This window comes from Phaethon aethereus, assembly GCF_964289735.1.
Source record: "Phaethon aethereus genome assembly, chromosome: 21".
NCBI classification, from domain to species: domain Eukaryota; kingdom Metazoa; phylum Chordata; class Aves; order Phaethontiformes; family Phaethontidae; genus Phaethon; species Phaethon aethereus.
Window position 1 is genome coordinate 973459 of NC_138597.1, and position 18243 is coordinate 991701.

At 42.1% G+C, this 18243-nt stretch overlaps 1 protein-coding gene across 1 annotated transcript; it reads right to left on the minus strand.

Moving 5' to 3' along the window:
* Positions 1 to 603: 603 nt before the first annotated feature.
* On the minus strand, positions 604 to 14782 carry CDC42 (cell division cycle 42; the record flags this gene model as incomplete). Its single annotated transcript, XM_082009300.1, has 5 exons — positions 14420 to 14782; positions 9431 to 9503; positions 6819 to 6928; positions 6516 to 6713; positions 604 to 693 (listed from the first exon to the last, which is right to left on the minus strand). The coding sequence occupies exons 1-5, from the start codon at positions 14522 to 14524 to the stop codon at positions 604 to 606; spliced, it is 576 nt and encodes a 191-aa protein (XP_081865426.1). The 5' UTR covers positions 14525 to 14782.
* Positions 14783 to 18243: the final 3461 nt, after the last annotated feature.

Consider the following 18243-nt stretch of genomic DNA (forward strand, 5'->3'; position numbering starts at 1 on the left):
GGGGTAGAAATTTATGACCTGCACAGTGGAAAGCCAGGGGAAAAGATACAAGGCAACTTCAGAGGAGATGCAGATACATTTTCTACACTCCTCCTCAGAGGAGCACCAGCTTGGGACACTTTACTTTCCTGTATTTGTCTTTAGTACTAAAGTTTGCTCACACCCAGGCCACTGGCTGGCTGCAGAACAGCCCCAGAAGTTCTTGAAACCAGACCCAAGTCTTGCCAGACTGGCGTAAGGGACAAGGCTTCAGTAAAACAGCCTAGAATTAGTCTGTTACAGAAAAAGTCATCACAAGCATGCCTGGATTTTAAACAAAAAAATTAGAAACAGTAAACAAAATAAAAAACTAGTACTGATCAGTGTTTTCTGATAATACGTAATTACTCAAAATTAACTACTTTAACTGAATTGAGGGGGCACTGGGGAATAAACACTAACATTCTCATCTCACACAGGGATCGTGTGGGGGAGATGGGAGTGCAGGGCATTTGTCATTATTGCGAAAACAAATTTTAAAATTTGTATCTTTAGTTTGATTTAAACATTGCTTTTAGTATGACATCAAACACCAGCTTTGCAGAAGGGGCTGTGGAGGGACGTTCATAGCAGCACACACCTGCGAGTCTTCTTCGGCTCCGGAGGCTCCAGGGCAGCCAATATCGCTTCGTCAAATACATTCTTTAGGCCTTTCTGAAAAGGGGCAAAGAGAGAAAGGGGCAGTCTCATTTTTGAGTTTTCACACAAACAAAACCACAGAAAGCCAAGTGGCAGACAAACCCCTCTAATGATGAATCGAGGTTTGCCATCTACAACTCCCAGTCTCCTTTGCCCAGCTCTGTCCAAGCTGTGTTGCTGTGGTTAGAAGCTCCTCAGCACAGCATCTGGTTTTCTGAACAAGAACGTGAATCCTTTGAGACTAGGCCAGTATACTTCACAAGAAGCAAAACACACGTACCAAAGTCATTCCCTTAAGGCAATTTTTATGATTAGTTGGCTACGAAGACATTTCACATGCTCACGACAAAGCAGAAAGTGCTGCATTCAAATGGAAGAGCTCGATCTGCAGCACGCCAGGTACAGCAGTGCAGACACCCGTGTCAGGGGAGAGAAGAGACAAGGCAAGCATGCAACGATAAGTCAGTCCCATACACGCTCTGGTCAGGCTTCCAGCCGCCCAACGGTTAGAAGCAGCCAGGTAGAGCCCAGAAGCTGTGCATGTTATCAGAGAAGTCAAGATGGAAGGAGTACGAAGCGGGTACCGTACATTGCATTAAGTGTGAAACTGAAGCCAGGGAGTGCAAATCGGAATAAAGCTTCATCAGTCATTTATACAAACAACTGCAATTTTTAATTTCAAAATTTAAAGACAAGCTACAATTCATGTTTTCTCCTTAAAACAATAAAAGTCAGAAGCATAAGAGTAAGAAGCAGCTTTACATCTTACAGTAACAGGCTTTAAAGATCTATTATTGAAATGAAGAGGTCTACCATGTTAGTGAAAGCAAGAATTTTAACAGTTCATAAAGCAGTAGCAAGTACATTGATATTTCCTTCCCCCCAAGGACTGACAAATACTCCACTACAGCACAGACAGCCAAAGCAATAGCAACAGAAAAACATCTCACTGCACAAAGGAGAACCAGAAAACCCTTCACATTACAGCATAACTTGCAGATCACCGTTTCATGTACTTTTGTCATGCAAATACAGTTAACAAGAGTCACAAGTAGAAATTGAAAAAACACGCATTGTTTCTTCCCGTTGGATTCAGGAAGATCAAACATCATGTCTTATTCTTTTGATCTTTCTTTAAATAATGATGTAACCAGATCCTTTCCCCCCAACAGCCTGAATTATAAAGCTACCCACATCTGGCAACCCACACAGCACAGAGTTAAGCGAGTCCAGTTCATATTCCACAGTCACAACGCTTCACTAAAGATCTTATGTATTGTTTTCAGTCCAAGAGCTAATACAGAGGTTGCTCTAAGGTGGTAAGCAGACACAACAGCTTTCAATCAAGGTGATTTTATTCATTTTTAACCAGGTTTCTACAGTAGTGGGACAGAGGAAGCAGCAGCAAGAGGGGAAGGAGAAAGTTTAGAATATACAGCACTTCCTTTTGGGCTGAGTTTCCGGAGGCTCGAGGGCAGCTAGGATAGCCTCATCAAACACATTCTTCAGACCTCTCTACAAGACAGAGGGGAGGAGAAAAAACAGCAGCCAGGTTAGAGGATTAGAGAAAAACAAGCAGATACAAAGAGCATTCAGCATAGACCAGGCTGAATTCACAGAGGCAGTAAACAGATTTACTTTGCAAAAAACAAAGTAGATCCCAGGAGAAAAATCTCATTTAGATGACCCAGAAGTCAATGGCAGGGACAGACAGAACACGTGACAGACCACGTTTGACAACATGAACACCCAGAAGGGCAGAGGCACAAGCACAGCAGCAACTGGCAAGAACATGGTCATTTCCAGTTAACTGCTGAATATATACTTGGGGAGTTTACAAGGGGAATAAACACAGTGGAGAGCAGCTTGCCCCACTACAGGGACCCAAAAGGTCAGGTAAACCTTTTGTAGTCGCCCACTGTGGACAAGCAACCACCCCAGATGCACGGACTTACTGCTCCCAACTACCCCAGCAGCAGCTAGTCCAGAGCAAAGGCTCCCAACAACTCCCCTGCTTTGTGAATTCAGCCCCTGAATAACTGAAGATCTCCAGATGGCTGAGAAAACAGGATCTGGGATCAAAGCAGTACCTCTCTGATAAGCCATTGTCATCTTCAGACACTGGCTACCAGTTGTTTTAAAAAGCAATGAAATACACCTTACTAGTGCTGCTATTTTGACATTGACAGACAGCATGGAAATGATGCGTTTCAGTTATTCAGTTTTGTTACCACAGCAAGTATAACCACCCAAGTCACAGGAAGATAGAAATGGTGTTAGGATTGGAATAACTGAGATCCAACACCAGACAAGCAGTCACAGAGCTGCAAGGAGTCTGCAGGGATTACACTGGAGCACAAAGCATGCGTTGCATTTGCTCTAAGCACAACAGGAACACTGCAAAGTGTTACCGTTCCCACACAACTCTGCCATGTTACACATGAACACCGGAAGTGAAGCCTGGCTCAGTTTCTGCTAACTGGACTCGCCTAAATCTACTGTCATGAGTGCGACCTTCGTAAATTCAGAATAACTGCTTTATCCCAAAGACAAACAGAAAAGATTAAATTACCTCCTGTAAACAATTGCAGTCTTTGCAAAATTAAGATTTTTTTAAATCATTCAAATGTAACTGGTTTCTCCCTCACAGGTTAGACTGGATATATCACTTTTACACGGTCTTTAATCTTGTTTTACTGAAACACATACATGGGAGATCTCTAAGGCAATTCCATCGGGAAGCATTTAAGTCCATCATGTTACATGCAAGATTATCTTTAAAAGAACAGAAGTTAAGGAAATTACCATGTACAATCATTCTGTACATCCTCCCCAGCAACTTTTTTTTTTTAAATTAGTTGCAACCCATGCTGACAAAAGAGCTAGGGACTTCAAATAAATAATACCTATGTGAAGTCTGAGTACTAATTAGATTGTCTTTCTCTGCAAAAAACAAGACTGTAGTATAAACTCAATTACATACTGTTAGATAGATTAAGAACCCAGACAGGGCAAGAGTTAAGAAAACATGCTTGCTTAATTCTCTTACTTGGAGACTCCTTTTTGTTTTCTATTGCACAGGAGAAATTAGTTTAAAAGAACAGAATTTGGGATTTGTTTTGAAGGACCTAGCAAAAAATAGGGATAAGGGAAGAGGAGGAAAAACACACAACAGGGACAAAATTGTTGTGCAAATGAGACTGAGGTTAAAAGCCTGCATGATAAGAGTAACCACGTGAAGGGAAGCGTGTTTGATACCACTGGCACACAGGCCTCGATACTCCAGTTCAAGTAACATGGCTCCTGTGCTGCAGTGGGGAACAGGTTGAGCTCAGGCTCCCTTTACTCCCTCCATTCATGTGCAATTTAAGACACTTTATAAATCTGTCAAAACTGTCAACCCAGTATCAGGGGGGAAAAAAGGAACTGAATTCAAAGTTATCCTCTGTGTTAGGTACTAGCGTTGAGCTTCAGAAAGTCCACTTAGACATTTAACAACTCCTAAATTTAACAGAAGCAACAATCATTTTAGTGGTAATCTGTTTCTCAGTCACCCTTTCCTAATAGCAAAGGGTTATCTACTTCTTACAGGGTATTGGGTACTATTCTGTAGAGAAAAGTTGAAGACAGACATTGAAGTTGCCTTCATCACAAAAAGGGATTCCACAACCTGAGGAAACTGGGAATAGAACTGACTCCTCAGTACTACAGTCATCCAGACTCAAGGAGAAGATACTCTGCCTTTACAGAAAAGGCTCAGAAACTCAGCCTCTTGCAACTCACCTAGTACTTTCAGAACATTGACTCTTCCACACAGACAAGCAAATTCTTCCAGGGAAAAAAGCATGCTCTGGCTCCATGATTTTATGATACCACAGTAGCAAGTAACCAAAGTCACTTGTGAATTAGTTGGGAAGGAAAAAAAAAAACACCCTAGACTGCTGACGTGAACTGTGTAGACAGAAGCCAAGGTAAAGAGAGACCGAACTACCCAGCTGAGTCTAGCTTCAGTTGAAACCAGCTACTACAACACTGCCTTGCAGGCAGGGAAACAACCCTCTTGGCTAGGAGAGCCAGCAGACTTCTGAGTTTAGCAAGCTGTCAGCTAGAACACTGCCGGGAATTTCAAACAACGCTTTGCAGGTAATCTCCATTTCTGTTTGGCAGCTATTACTGACAGACTGAAGAAAAAGGTGTTTTGGCTGGGGAGGTGGGGGTGGGGAGGGTGTCACAACAAACAAAGGAAGAATAGAGCAGATGCAAACCAACTAGTCTTCCAGGTGAGAAGGCTTCTGAACCCTCCTGCCAGGTTACTCTCGATTCCTAAAACCATCAATGGGTATACAAGCACTAGTGCTCTGGAAGAAATGCAGGCTGAGCTTCCAAGTGCATAAAGCTGTTCTCTGCAACAGATACAGTTTAGTCTATCTGGAAATAAAAAGAATGGATAAACACTGAAATTTTTAATCATATCAACTCTTAGTCTAGTAACTCAAAGTGCTTCCATGCAATTTGAGCAGACTGAACAACGCAAGTTCAAAGCTAGAGGAAAGGGTCTCAGTGAGCAATACAGGACAAAAAGTCCAACTAACAGCTTCTACAGCCTAGTTAGCAGCAGCATTCAGGATGTGCCAGGCACCATCTAAAATGGTATTTCAGGACTGAAACATCTAACAGAACTACAACTCAAGCACAAATAACCCTCAGCTTGCACATGAGCAGTAAGGAAGCACAGCCAAGACCACCTTTTGATCAGGGATGCCCAGGACAAACTGCAGTGTGCCTCGTCACACCACCTCCAGTGCCAGTGTCCTGCACAATTCCATCAAAAGCACTTCCTTCTCAGCAAACACTCAGGCAAAGCTTTATTACAAAAAGAGAGACTCAGGATTCCAAATGGAAGAGTCAACATGCAATCTTGGTGCCAAAAGGTGCAAGATAAGCAGAACTTCAGGCTTCATGAAGTTTAGCGATAAAGCTTTGTGCTCAAGATGCTAGAGATGAATGCACAACAAAACTCAAAAGAGTGAGGTACTCGATACTGTGCAGCCCTAGCTCCATGCACATCAGGTAGGGACAAATTCTTTACAGAGTAGCATTAAGGAAATTGTTAAAGAGTTGTAATCAATTCTACAAGAGTAGGCATACAAGATTAAGTTCCCAGGGCATCCAAAGTCAAGGCAACACGCCAGCTAGCCAGCCAATGGCTCCTATCCACCCCACTCTAGTATTCCTAACACAAGGAAAGAATAATCAGCTTTCCTGGCCTCAAATAAGGTATTTTAGTTGGCTTTAGACTCGTTGTATGAACTAACTTGTGAACACATCACCACGTTTATGTCTTAAGAACTATTTCATTGTCATTTTCCGTTTCAACAGAACTTCCATCTTAAGGCAGGCACAGGAAACATAACTCACCACCAACTGCACAGGAAGAGACAGAAGTACCAGAACTGACTTTTCTGACAGTTTTTTTTTCTTTGCCTTTCTTCATTAGTGAGCTCCATTCTGTGTCCTAATGCACTTCTCGTCCCTAACACACCTTCTAAGTTTGCAATAGCTATTTTCCTCTAACACAAAAGCAAACACAGCAAGCACATCCTCCTCCATCACCCCTCTATACTATGCCTAATCTTCACAGGCTGATTTTCCTTCTACCACTGCCAACTCCTTGTGGTACGAGGTTGTTGTAAAACAACAGGACAAAAGAAAACTACTGTGTCAACAGCAGAAACAGAACTCATACCCTTTCACATCCATATTGATCTGGTTTTGCCTGAAACTGAAAAGAAATATGGAATACAAACAAGCAAAAATGGTCAAAGGCCAACCCTCACCTGCGTAAGTGCAGAGCATTCCACGTATTTGACAGCCTTCAGGTCCCGGGCCAGTTTTTCAGCTGTCTCTGGAGTTATGGGCTTCTGCTTGTTCTTGGCAAGTTTCTCAATTGTTGAGGGATCATCTCTTAGATCAATCTGGGTCCCAACAAGCAGGAAAGGAGTCTTTGGACAGTGGTGAGTAATTTCAGGTACCCACTAAAGACAGAGAAGACACAATGTTTGTTACTAACCACCTAAGATAACTCCTCACGTTTCTGAAATCACTGCAGCAGCTCCCTTTTTAGGCAGAGTTCCACCAACCTTTTCTTTCACATTTTCAAATGAAGAAGGAGACACCACTGAAAAACACACCAGAAACACATCTGTCTGTGGATAGCTGAGGGGTCGTAATCTATCATAGTCTTCCTGACCTAGAAGAGAAGCAATACAGTATTAGACCCATACAGTGAAATACTGCCCTTTACAGGTGGTTAGAATGCATATTCCAGCACAATAGCATTATTGCTATTAATCCTAACTCTTAAACAAATACACATGCCCCGAACCTAAACATTTGAAGATCCCAGTTTTCAAATACAGAATTCATTCAATTGCTATGTAACAACAAGCTCCTTAAAAGTCACAGGAGAGCTGGGAAGTCTGATAGGAGTATGCTCTAATAAATTTTTAGATCAAACACCCTCAGACTGCATAACACTTCCTTCAATTCTAACGAAAGTGGCAGAACATGGATCTGGTTATAGATGAGGTCTTCTGCACCATTCATTAAAAGTATTATGCCATCAAATTTCATTACCCTGCAAAAACCATGCAGTTTGTAGGAAAAAAAGAAAGCAGTTTTGTTCACTAGAACATTCTGACTTATGCTTGTGAACACTTAGGGAAGTGTCCTCCAAGCAGTAAGAGAAGAATGCTGCTGTTGGAGGTGAGTGTGTTCAGGCTGTCAAGCAGCATACCCCTAAAAACGCACCAAAGTCCCAGTGCAGGCTGTGCTTCAGAGGAAGCCAGGCTCTCCCCTTTGGGTCCGTAAGAGAGCAGGCAGTCCCTGCAAGGGCATCATTAGCACTGACCCACCAGCCTGGCTCTGCCTGAGCTCATTCTTAAACTTCTCCTGCTCAATTCAATAGCACTGTTTTTAGAAAACAAACCTGGCACTAAAGGAGCTGCTGTACTTGTTGGCAACCAAATCAGAAAGACTTTTTCAAGATGCCTCAGATTTCAATGGATGCTCTCACACCTATCACACAGGACAAAGACCTTTGAGATCTTGAAGGAGATGGCTAAACACCTGGGACATCTCAGTAGAGGAAGACCTACAGTTTGAAGACAGAGGTCTAACAGCTTGTTACAGCTATCATACTTGGCTGGACACAGAGGAGCAAACCACTAACCAAAATATCTTGTTGCCATCAACAGACTACTCCAAAAAGCTTTGTCTTCATAGCACAAGTTCAAAACAAAAATTTTTTTTTTTCTTTTTTTCTTCAATTTGACAGTTAATAATAGGGGGTTTACTCATTGTTAAGTTCTGTAACTTGTGCTGGCTACTATTTAGCAAAAGGCAGGTGACCTTTAAAGAACAAAAGTCTCCCACTTAGAAGCCCAGCTCCAAAAGGAAAGCCTTTTTATTCACAAGTGCATAGAATTACCTACATGCACTAAAGCCACTTGACAAGTTTTCAGAATTAGTAGATGGGTCACTGCACTCATGTTGATAGACAGTACATGGATATACATATCTACACACTCAGCAGTTTCCAGAGGTCTGAACCTAGAGGACATCAGCAGGAAAACAGGCAGAGAAGGACCTAACACAGCTTCCACCCATGCAGGTATCAGAATGCTATAGTTGAGACCTAAGTACTGGTCCCTACACCAGCCTATGCAATGTGTGTCAGGAAGAAGCCTCTCCTCTGCTTAACCCCTTACCCAAGAACTAAGGTGTTTGCAATAAGTAACACACAAATCACATTTGGGAGAAGAATGTGAAGAGCTAATTGAAGCTATAGTAAAATCATTTCATCAATCAAATATGACACTAATGATGCATCTATAAGATTACAGCTGAAAACAGGCAGATTAAGTTCTATCAAGACAATTTTAGGTAGCATCTTATCAACTAAACTCTCTGGAAGGATTCTCTTGAAGATAGTTTACAATACGAGATGCTGCCATACCAGTTTGGTATTATTACAGGTGGGGGACTGGGTAACTAACAGTTGAATTAGCTTCTACCCTTTTTTGCTAAATATTCACATGTGCAAAGCAGTGTGTGTAGCTGTTTAATCACTGTACATTTCTCCATCAAGAAACTGAGAGAGTCTAATAACCATGAACAAAGAAGCCTGTAGGTTTATTTCTAATTTAAGAAAGCACACAGCGAGAGGGCTTATGAAACTCCACACAACATCCTGATTTCATCCAGGTTAAGGATGCAGAGACGTGCCTCATGCACATCTAAGATGTTCTGATACTAATCATTTTGTCTTGACATTTGGTCAAGAAATAGGCAATTTACTAAACAAAAACCACATACAATCCACATGTTTTATTCAACACACTCTTCTCCTTCAGTTTTGTTTAAAAGCATAGAAACCCTTTATCTTTCAGGTATCACCTAGATTGGAGGTGAAAGACTTAAAGTTGTCATATGGTGCCACAAAATAAAACAGCTGTAAAAGAAGTGGAAGGTTTTCTTGGGTTTTTTTTGTTGTTGTTGTTTGGGTTTTGTTTGGTTGTTTTTTTTTTTTTAATAAACTCAACTGAGCAACTCCCCACAGGTCAGTAATGAAGAATCAAGAAAGATTTTTTTCCCCCCTTCACAGAAAAAAAGAACTATGTGACTGCATGCTCAACATCTCCTCCACTAAATCTTGGGCAGTTACAATGACACAAGCACTTGATTTTCTCACCTGCAGTATCAAAGAGGCCTAGGGTATAAGGCTCTCCTCCAATCATCACTGTTACAGCATAGTTATCAAAAACCTGGTAAGAAAAGAGAAATACATTTAAGAGGATGGGAATAAGCTATCTTTCAAACCATCATCCTACTCACCTTGCCAGACCACCTCCAATTTGTACTAGTCATCTGCACAGGATAACAGAAGCCATTAGGTTTACAGTGCTATTACCATTCAGGCTGTTAAAAGAAAAATTCAATTCCAAATAGGGATGCACTAGCTGTTTCTATAAGGTATCTAAAGCAAAGGCACACTAGGTATACCACTGCATATAACAGGTAAAAGCCACTGAGCAAAACACCTGCAACAGCTCTTGCCTGTAATTGCAAAGAGGTTTCCCACATTGCCACAGAAATGTCAACCTTTAGACTTGGTCTGACACAGTAAACATGTCCCCACAAAGACAGAACTGATAGGTTTCAGCCCTGCCCTTCAGGGCACAGAGCTATGGAGCTTCTCACAGGACCCGAGTTCTCTGAAGCTCATCTTTCTGAACATTTAGGAAATTCAATACAGAATCCATCTTTTCAACAGGAATTTATCCTCCATCTTTGGAGGAAGCAATATAGTTGGTCAAAATCAGTCTGTGTCAAATTTACTCTCAATCTAATGGAGAACCTAACTCCAGAAGACCAAATTATGTTGTCTTTGTACAGCATCTGGCACAACAATCCTGTCCTCAAGGGCAGACCCGCAACACAGATCAAAAGCTAACACTACCAAATGCTTTACCCAGTAACTTGTTTACAATACAACTGAGGATGAGGACCTACCCAAAGCCTTCTCCTTCAACGCCCACATACTCAGCATTAAGGAGTATACTGTCTGAGGTCAGTATCCTTAATTTCAATAATCATTTTATCTTCAGAACCTCAATAGACGGTATTTCAGAAAGTACCTTTGGCAAAAAATCCTTCCCACAATAAAAAACAACCAACCTGTCCCTGCATACTGTGCTGCAAGGTTACTCAGAGACAGCTGAGATCTCTGAATAAGGATAGGAAAGCCCTGCTTCAACACAAAAACTGAAGTCTGAGCAGCTCCCACAGCTGAAATAAACCACAACATTAAAGAGGCTAACAGTCATCTCAAAAGCTTTTCATGTGAGGGAGGGAGGGACATGGAGAAATAAGCAGTCACATGCATCTATTAACAGGGCTTTATTAAGAGCTTAGGTTCTTGAAAAAATCCCACTAAAAATTGAGATAACACCAGCGAGACAGCACTTCAAAGCTGAACGCCCAAGAGTTGAGACCCGTCTCCTTTGCACCTGACTGTTCTGGTTAAAGCAATACCTGACATCACACTAATTTCCGCCCCCCCCTCCCCCCCAAACTTCTCACAACTCACAGTGACTGAGAAAGCAGCTATGGCCACAGCATGCTGCATATCCCCAGGAACAATCAGCTAGAAGCAGGAGCCCACCTCTCATACTATTTTGGATTAGCATTCAAGATTTTGAAGCACTGTGAGAGATTCCAACACTCATCTCCATCACCTGCAGCCCAATCCTTTACACACTGCACTGAGTTTTGCCTTACTGAACACCCCAGAAAGTGTCCAGCTACAAGTAAGACCTTCAGGCTGGAGGAGGGTGGAAGGCATTTCACAGAGCATATTCGATATGCCACGACTACTACTTCAAGACTCCGAAGGCCAAGTCAGGCTGACGACTCATCTATTGCTAGGCACAGAACAAGAAACTGGTATGCTCCACACTTAAGGCCAGAGAATTTGTTTTTTTCAGATGTCAGAAGATGGTCAGCAGCTTAATCCCCCCAAAGATATCCCCTCATTTTTGCCCAGGGGACAGGGGGTTGATAAAACTCCTTGTAGCTGCCCTTCAGGGGGATTAGCATGCATTCTTCCCTCATCATGTTTTTGGTGGGGTTTCTGTTCATTCATTTGTTTCTTTTTAACCTCCCTGTCTGCAAAACAGATTATTTTTTTTTTTTTTTAAGGCACAGTCACTATTGAAACAGTCTGGGGTTCAGCCCTAAGGAGGCCAGGGTTACAAGGCTAGCCTTCAGACAAACCTGGCAACTACAGTCTAAGCATAATCCACAGACAATTTCATCCTCAATTGTGCCAAACAGGCTAAAAACCAGAGCAAGAATTAGACCAACAAGAAGTTTCAATTCCTGCCAGTCCAGGCAGCCCATTACAGCAGGTGGCATGAGCTTTCGTGTTACAGGACTCACACCTGATCTGCCACTACCCATCTGTCACCAGTGCCTTTCCACAGGCATGCCCCTCATTGCCTTTTTTGAGAATGGCAATGATGTCAAAAACATGCAGGTAACAAACCATGTGCAGTGCCAGTATGAAACCCATCTCCCACTGAGAAATATCCTCAAAAAAGAGCTGCAAAACACAGAGCCAAGTCAAAGAAACTAATCTATCAGTCTGAACTGGTGCATTCTCCATCAATGTTTTGGCCACACTTGCTGCACAAGTACAGCTGCAGAGCAACAGCACAGGCAGTTTACACCAGCCACTCCAGTGCCCACACACACAGAGCAGCTCAGTTTGAAGCCAGACTGTTACTGATGTGCTAAAGCAGCCCTACCTTTACCAATTGCTTTGTGCCCTGTACTGCTGAACACACTCAAGGAAGAAGGGTGCCACCTTCCTCTCAACACTTTGCAGTAGCCGCTGCAGCTGGATTCCCAGTGCTTGTCGGCACACTGGCCTTCAGCTACCACCAGTATTTACCAGGTTCTCAAAAGCAGAGCTTTATCTCCAGGTTCTCTTCCTGCTTAAACAGTTTTGTTAAGCAGTTTGAGTCCTACCCACCTTACTCTAAAAGTGGTCCTTATTTAGCCACAAACTTTCTGGGAATACTAAAACTTGTCAACTCTCAGACAGCCTGCTTTCATTTTGGGAACAATGCTATCCATTATATTTCTTTGCCTATTTATTGCCAGAAGTATTAGCTGGAGTATCAGAGGTTACTTACCAGAGTATGAAATACACCTCTAGGCCATCCACAGAATTAAGAATAGGCCTGTGATATCCCCAGAACAGCTAGTTCCTCAAGCCATAAGGTTCTGAGGTAAATACTATTCCAGAAACATGGGACAATTTTAAGAAGTGCTGTAAAGAAGCCTTAGCACACCTTGAACACACTTTACTGGCAAGTAACTTACTTTTAATAGCTCTTTCCACTTTGCTTGTTAGCAGAGATTTACAGACAGTACTACCATCTGCAGGACAGTAGACAAACTCACAAGCTTTCAAAATACACATTTTAAGATTATAACATTTTTCAACATAATTAAGGGTCAATTCACTTGGGCTAAGTATAAAAACACCCACTGCCTGAACTCACTGACCATTTTCAATTTGTCTTGTGTTGCCTTTATGTTAACCATAAAGAATAGCTTAAATAGGGCAGATTTCTAGAGGTTCAGACAGGATGTAGTTGTCCTAGAAGAATGACAAAAAGATACTTGACACCATTCAAAAACTTCAGAATGGCAAAACACAGTTTCAAATGCAACTTCTTCTCCAGCGGTCCATAGAGAGAGGATCTCAATGAGATGAACTTACATCTCCATGCCTACAGCACAACCCTCAGGTTCCTAACAGTGGCCACTGCATCCAACCTGAATACTCTCAGCTTTGGGAGTCCTTTCATCTTTCATTTCAGATCTACAACTAAACACAAATATTTTTATTCTGTGGGAGCCTGTCCTATTCTCAACAAATCTCAAATTTGGCAAGTTGAAGATGTTTGGACAGCATACAAAGCCAATACCTCAAACAGAGGCAATGAAGTTCACTGCAACTTCTTTGCCACAAGGAGAGGACATTTTTATAAAGAAGTAGCCATTCTGAAAGAGCTATCAGGCAGAGCTACCTGGCATCTCTGAGGAGCTAGCTGTTCTTTTAAGTTGCTTTATAATAACAAAAAAAAATCACTGACTCTCACCAACAGGCATTCAACCTCTTTGCAATGCATTTCCAGACCCAAATTTGTTTGGGCTACCTAAGTAAACTCTTAAATTTCTATATGGGTAGAAGACAGCCTTCTCAGGTCCCTAACAGAAAACCAGGAAAAAGAGCATCCAGATGTCAAAGTCTCTTTCAGCATCCTCACTAAAAAAAACTGAACCACCTCAGTGTCAGTATGCTGATCTTGAATATGCAATATGAACAAGAAAAGCACTTTCCTATTAGAAAGATAATGTACATGCCTCACAGGCAGTCAGCAAACTGCTCCCAACGTGATCTTTAGATAAACCAAGGGATTCAGTATCTCAGAAAACTGAGCCTGTAAAACTCAAAAAGCTTACTTAGAAATAGTCAAGGACTACACAAAAGTTGGCAAATGTCTGGAAGTACAACTTGAATGAGACTGTGCAGTCTAGATCCAAATATGACTTCAGCTAAGCATGAGAAATAACTAGCCACACTCCATAGATCACTGCATGACCTCTGGATCTTTCAGAGCTGCAAAGCAAAAATGAGCATCAGAAAATGTTAACTGTAGTCACTGACTATTCTAGCAACATAAAATAGTACTTTCCCTAAAAATGAAGATGTGGCAAGAACTGAGAGAGCAAGAGCAGGTGTTCCTGCTCCTTGCTCTCCACTCAGCAGTCCTAACAACTGCAAGTAATCTTGTTCACAGAATCCAGCTGGTAGCCATCAACAAACAGAAGTCCTGATTCTGCAAAGCAGTCAGGCAGCAGGAATCAACCAAATGCAGGAAAGGCATCCCAGCACTACCAGGTAATGCAAAAGATAGGCAGCAGCAGTGTACCAAACACACTGATTATTACTTTTCCATGATGTATTAGTCAGTCTCCAACAGGAAAGCAGGCTGTAAGAACAAGTTATTAAGGCATGCACACCATAAAGGCTACTTCGGAAGGAAACTCATGCTGCCTTATCCCATCATGCCCAAAGAATAACTGGAGCCATCCACACACTTACCGTTGGTACATATTCCGACGGGAATTTATTTGTTGTGTAAGAAATTAAGAGACAGGTTTTACCAACAGCACCATCACCCACGACTACACACTTGATCGTCTGCATAGCTGAAGTCTACTAGAATATCAACTCCAATGAGAACCTAGAATAAAAAAAAAAGATAGACATATTTAGATGTTTCTCATTCTCACTAGATAGCTCAATGACATTTACTGCTTTGACTGGAGCCCAAACCACTAATCGCACACATGGGATCTGAAAACAAGACATTCCTAGGTGACGTGGTAGATCTATTCTCTCCATCACACATGGACAAGAAAGGAAGCTGCTCATTTTCATAAATGCAAATACCTCCTTCCCTACAGCTAGACCCCTCCCACTGCATACAACTGCCAAACACCACCTAAGACTATGTTTGGCATGGTCACCTTTCTCTACTGGGAAGAAGGACTAGGTAAATTCAGTCACTCCAATACACAATGGAGTTTTTGCCTAGTTACCTAGAGGTGGGCAAAAAAGGTCTTAATGCCTTTCCAAGCTGTTTTTAATGCATGGAAGCATCCAGTCTTGAATGTAGTGAAAGCCAAAAGTGTAAGCTTGAGTCTTGATAGCTGCTAAGTAACACAGATGCCTCCCAAGACATCTCCCTCTCCCTCTGGAGAGCAGGAAACACAGCAGTATGAGCTTCGAAACTAGTTTATGGGATAAAAATAAGCAGGTACACACAGAAGTAAACATGATTCATTCCTCCTACCCCTGCCTTTTTGGTTTTTTTTTTTTTTTTTTTGAATGCCTAACTACAGTTCTACAAACTTTTGGTTAAAGTTGCTACTTAACACATATCTGTATCTCCACTTCAAAGTGTCTAACAGCACTGAGAAGCTCAGCAGGGCATCCAGTCCCCAAGGAATCATATCACCCTCCAGACGTTACACAATCATGATGCACCCAGCTACTTCAACATCATCCCAGCACAGACTCTCACACATGAACTAAATCAGTTTTTGCCATCAATACATCCTCCAAACATGATTTAGCTACCTCCACTGCCAGACACAGCTGCCCTTCATTAATATATTACTCTAATTAGGAAAGTACCAGGCCTTTAGCCATTCTTTCTTATACAGGTGTGAAATCCTGATCCCAGCAAGCCTAGCAGCAAAGCTCCCACTGACTTTCAACATTTCCATATTATTTGAAGTACTTTTTATTTTCAGCAGCGAAGACTTGCAAACTGAGTTACCCCCTGCCAGGGTGTGCGGGGAGAGGACAAGATGAGACATCCACTGCGGCAAATTTACCCTCAGAATGGTGGCAATGCTTTAGTCTAGCAAGGGTGTTGCCATGGCTCTCATTTGTGGGTAACTCCATTAAAAAACAGAATTGATCTCTACTGAACAATGCATTTGAGCACTTCCTGGGGATTTCACTTCACAGATTGATCTGGAAAAAAGATAATACAGCTCCAGGTTTTTGAGTGTTCTGGTCATAGCTAGCAACATGATTTGATACTGCATATCACACAGTTATGCTTGCAAGGAAAAGTAATTACTAGCAACTCAAAATAAACCTCAGACCACTAGCTTTTCTTCAAATGCTGCAGGGATGGTCAAAGATTTAGACAGAGCCAGCTACCTTCACAATAAACATCCTCAAAAGTTCCTAAAAACAGTATTTGTAAGGGGAATACTAGTCACCACCATTCCTACAAGCCATGGAGAGATCCACAAGCAGTCAATTTTAAGGAATGGCAGCAAAGACTTTCTCAGAGCAGGACATCAGCCAGCATCTTGTACGTCACACACTCAAAACACTGCTATACATCATCTTTCAACACACATAGAGTCAAAGGATTTGCATATGCATCGGGCATTATCACCAGTCCTCTACTTGGTGCTGTATTCAATATCAAAACACGAGAATCTGTCAATTTATGCAGCAGACCTCAGTTTCACACAGGATGATCAGCAGTATGCACAGCTAAGCCTTATCAACAGGCCCTTCATTAATACTACAAAAAGCTCTGAAATTTGGCCTTGAAGCAAACACATTTACTCAGAAGGACAAAGCAATTGTTTCCATTTCAAAAGACATTTTCTGTGTTCCAAGTCAGCCTAACTCTTTTTATTTAAGTAGTATTAGTCAATATTGCCTCAACTGTGAAGGTGCTCACGTAGTTCTGCCTTGCCACGCTGGTGGCACCGATCACAGAGGAAAGAGTCACATTTTAGAACAAAAAAGTCACCAGAAAGCAAGCAGGCAATGGAACAGAGCAGCTTAGTCCCAAATTAAGAAAGGCTTCACACTGAAAACAAAAGGTGGAAAGGGATGAGTTTAAAAGGAAAAAACAGATCAAAACAGGTATCAGACTTAGCTAACCAACTCAAGCACACTCCAACTAAAACCAGCCCAAATTACCAGCATGCCTCACCAGCTTGCCAACCTTATTCATTCAATAAGGCACCATCCCCTGCCTTTTGGTTTAGGATTTACCCAAACACAGCCATTCAGCTGTGTCGCTGCACAGCACATGTAGCAGCCCTCATGAATTCCTTTCAGAGTTAATAACTGTAGTATAAAACAACTCCCCATACTGGGTTTCCCAGCCACTTCTTCTATGCTTTTTCACTTTCAACTGAAATTCATTACACTGCCCACCCAGACTCAGGAAATCCCTGCTCCAGCTGCTCTTGCCATCACAGGAGAAGGAGCACATCCACCTCCAGGTTAACAGCACTGTGCAGCCACCCCTGTAGACAAACCAGTCTCACTTTCCACCCTGGCAGACACCTCCTCCTCCTCCATTCTGTATTCCCCCCTTCCCTTCCTGCTCTACCTCCTCTTCTGCTCTCTTGCCCCAATTATTTGTATTTCCTTGTTTACCCATAATCTGCAGGTTACACATCTGCTTCAAGACAGCCTTTCCAGAAAACAGCACACTAGAGGAAAAACTCAGACTGTGAAGCACTTCCTATGCATTGCAACATACCAATCCACAAGTAACTATAAATCTTAAAAAGCTGTATATGCACTCATACAAGAAAAGCTCATATATGCCTTTGAGAAGAAAGACGTGTTTAGTGTTACTCTTTAAAACTCCTTTCTCCAGAGAGCATCAAGCAAGCAACAAGTATCAGAAAGCACATCAAATCACATGAGTGTACTGCAAAGCTCCACTTTTTTCCTGTCCTTAGACACAGCCAAGTCCCCACACTGGCTCTGGGAGAGAAGCTGCTATACTTGGTAAGGGCTCAGACCAAAGACACCAGCTAAGACAAAGCACAAGCTGTACACACGCCTTGCACACAGATTGCATTATTCCTGCAACACTCAATTCTGATGCTTGCAGTGAACAATCAACTTCATCTACATAACTACTCTCATACTGTAAAGAACACCAGCAGTTCAAATTAAGATTATTTCCTATAAAAGCACTGCTTACTGCTTACTCTCACCATGCACCTCAAATTCACTCCTGAAGTAAAGAGTTGGTATGGCCCACATCACTGATTCAAACATGTACAACCTTACACGGGTGTGAGCATGAGGCAAAGGCTCTGAACTCAAACCACACACCACCTTTTCCAACCAGGTGACCCGATCCTTTAAGCTTTCTGCCAGTGGGAACAAAACAGAGTGCACATTACCTGAGGCCTCACTCAGGAGCGTAAAGCAGAACCTGAACTGCACAACAGTGCGGTTGGAAAAGCCTAAGCAGGGTTGGTTTGGTTTTGTGGTTTTTTTTCCTAAAGGCAGAAATGTAACAAAATTTACCATGAAAAACATTGAACTGGCCCACTAAGAAGCTCTCTATGTACCAAGCA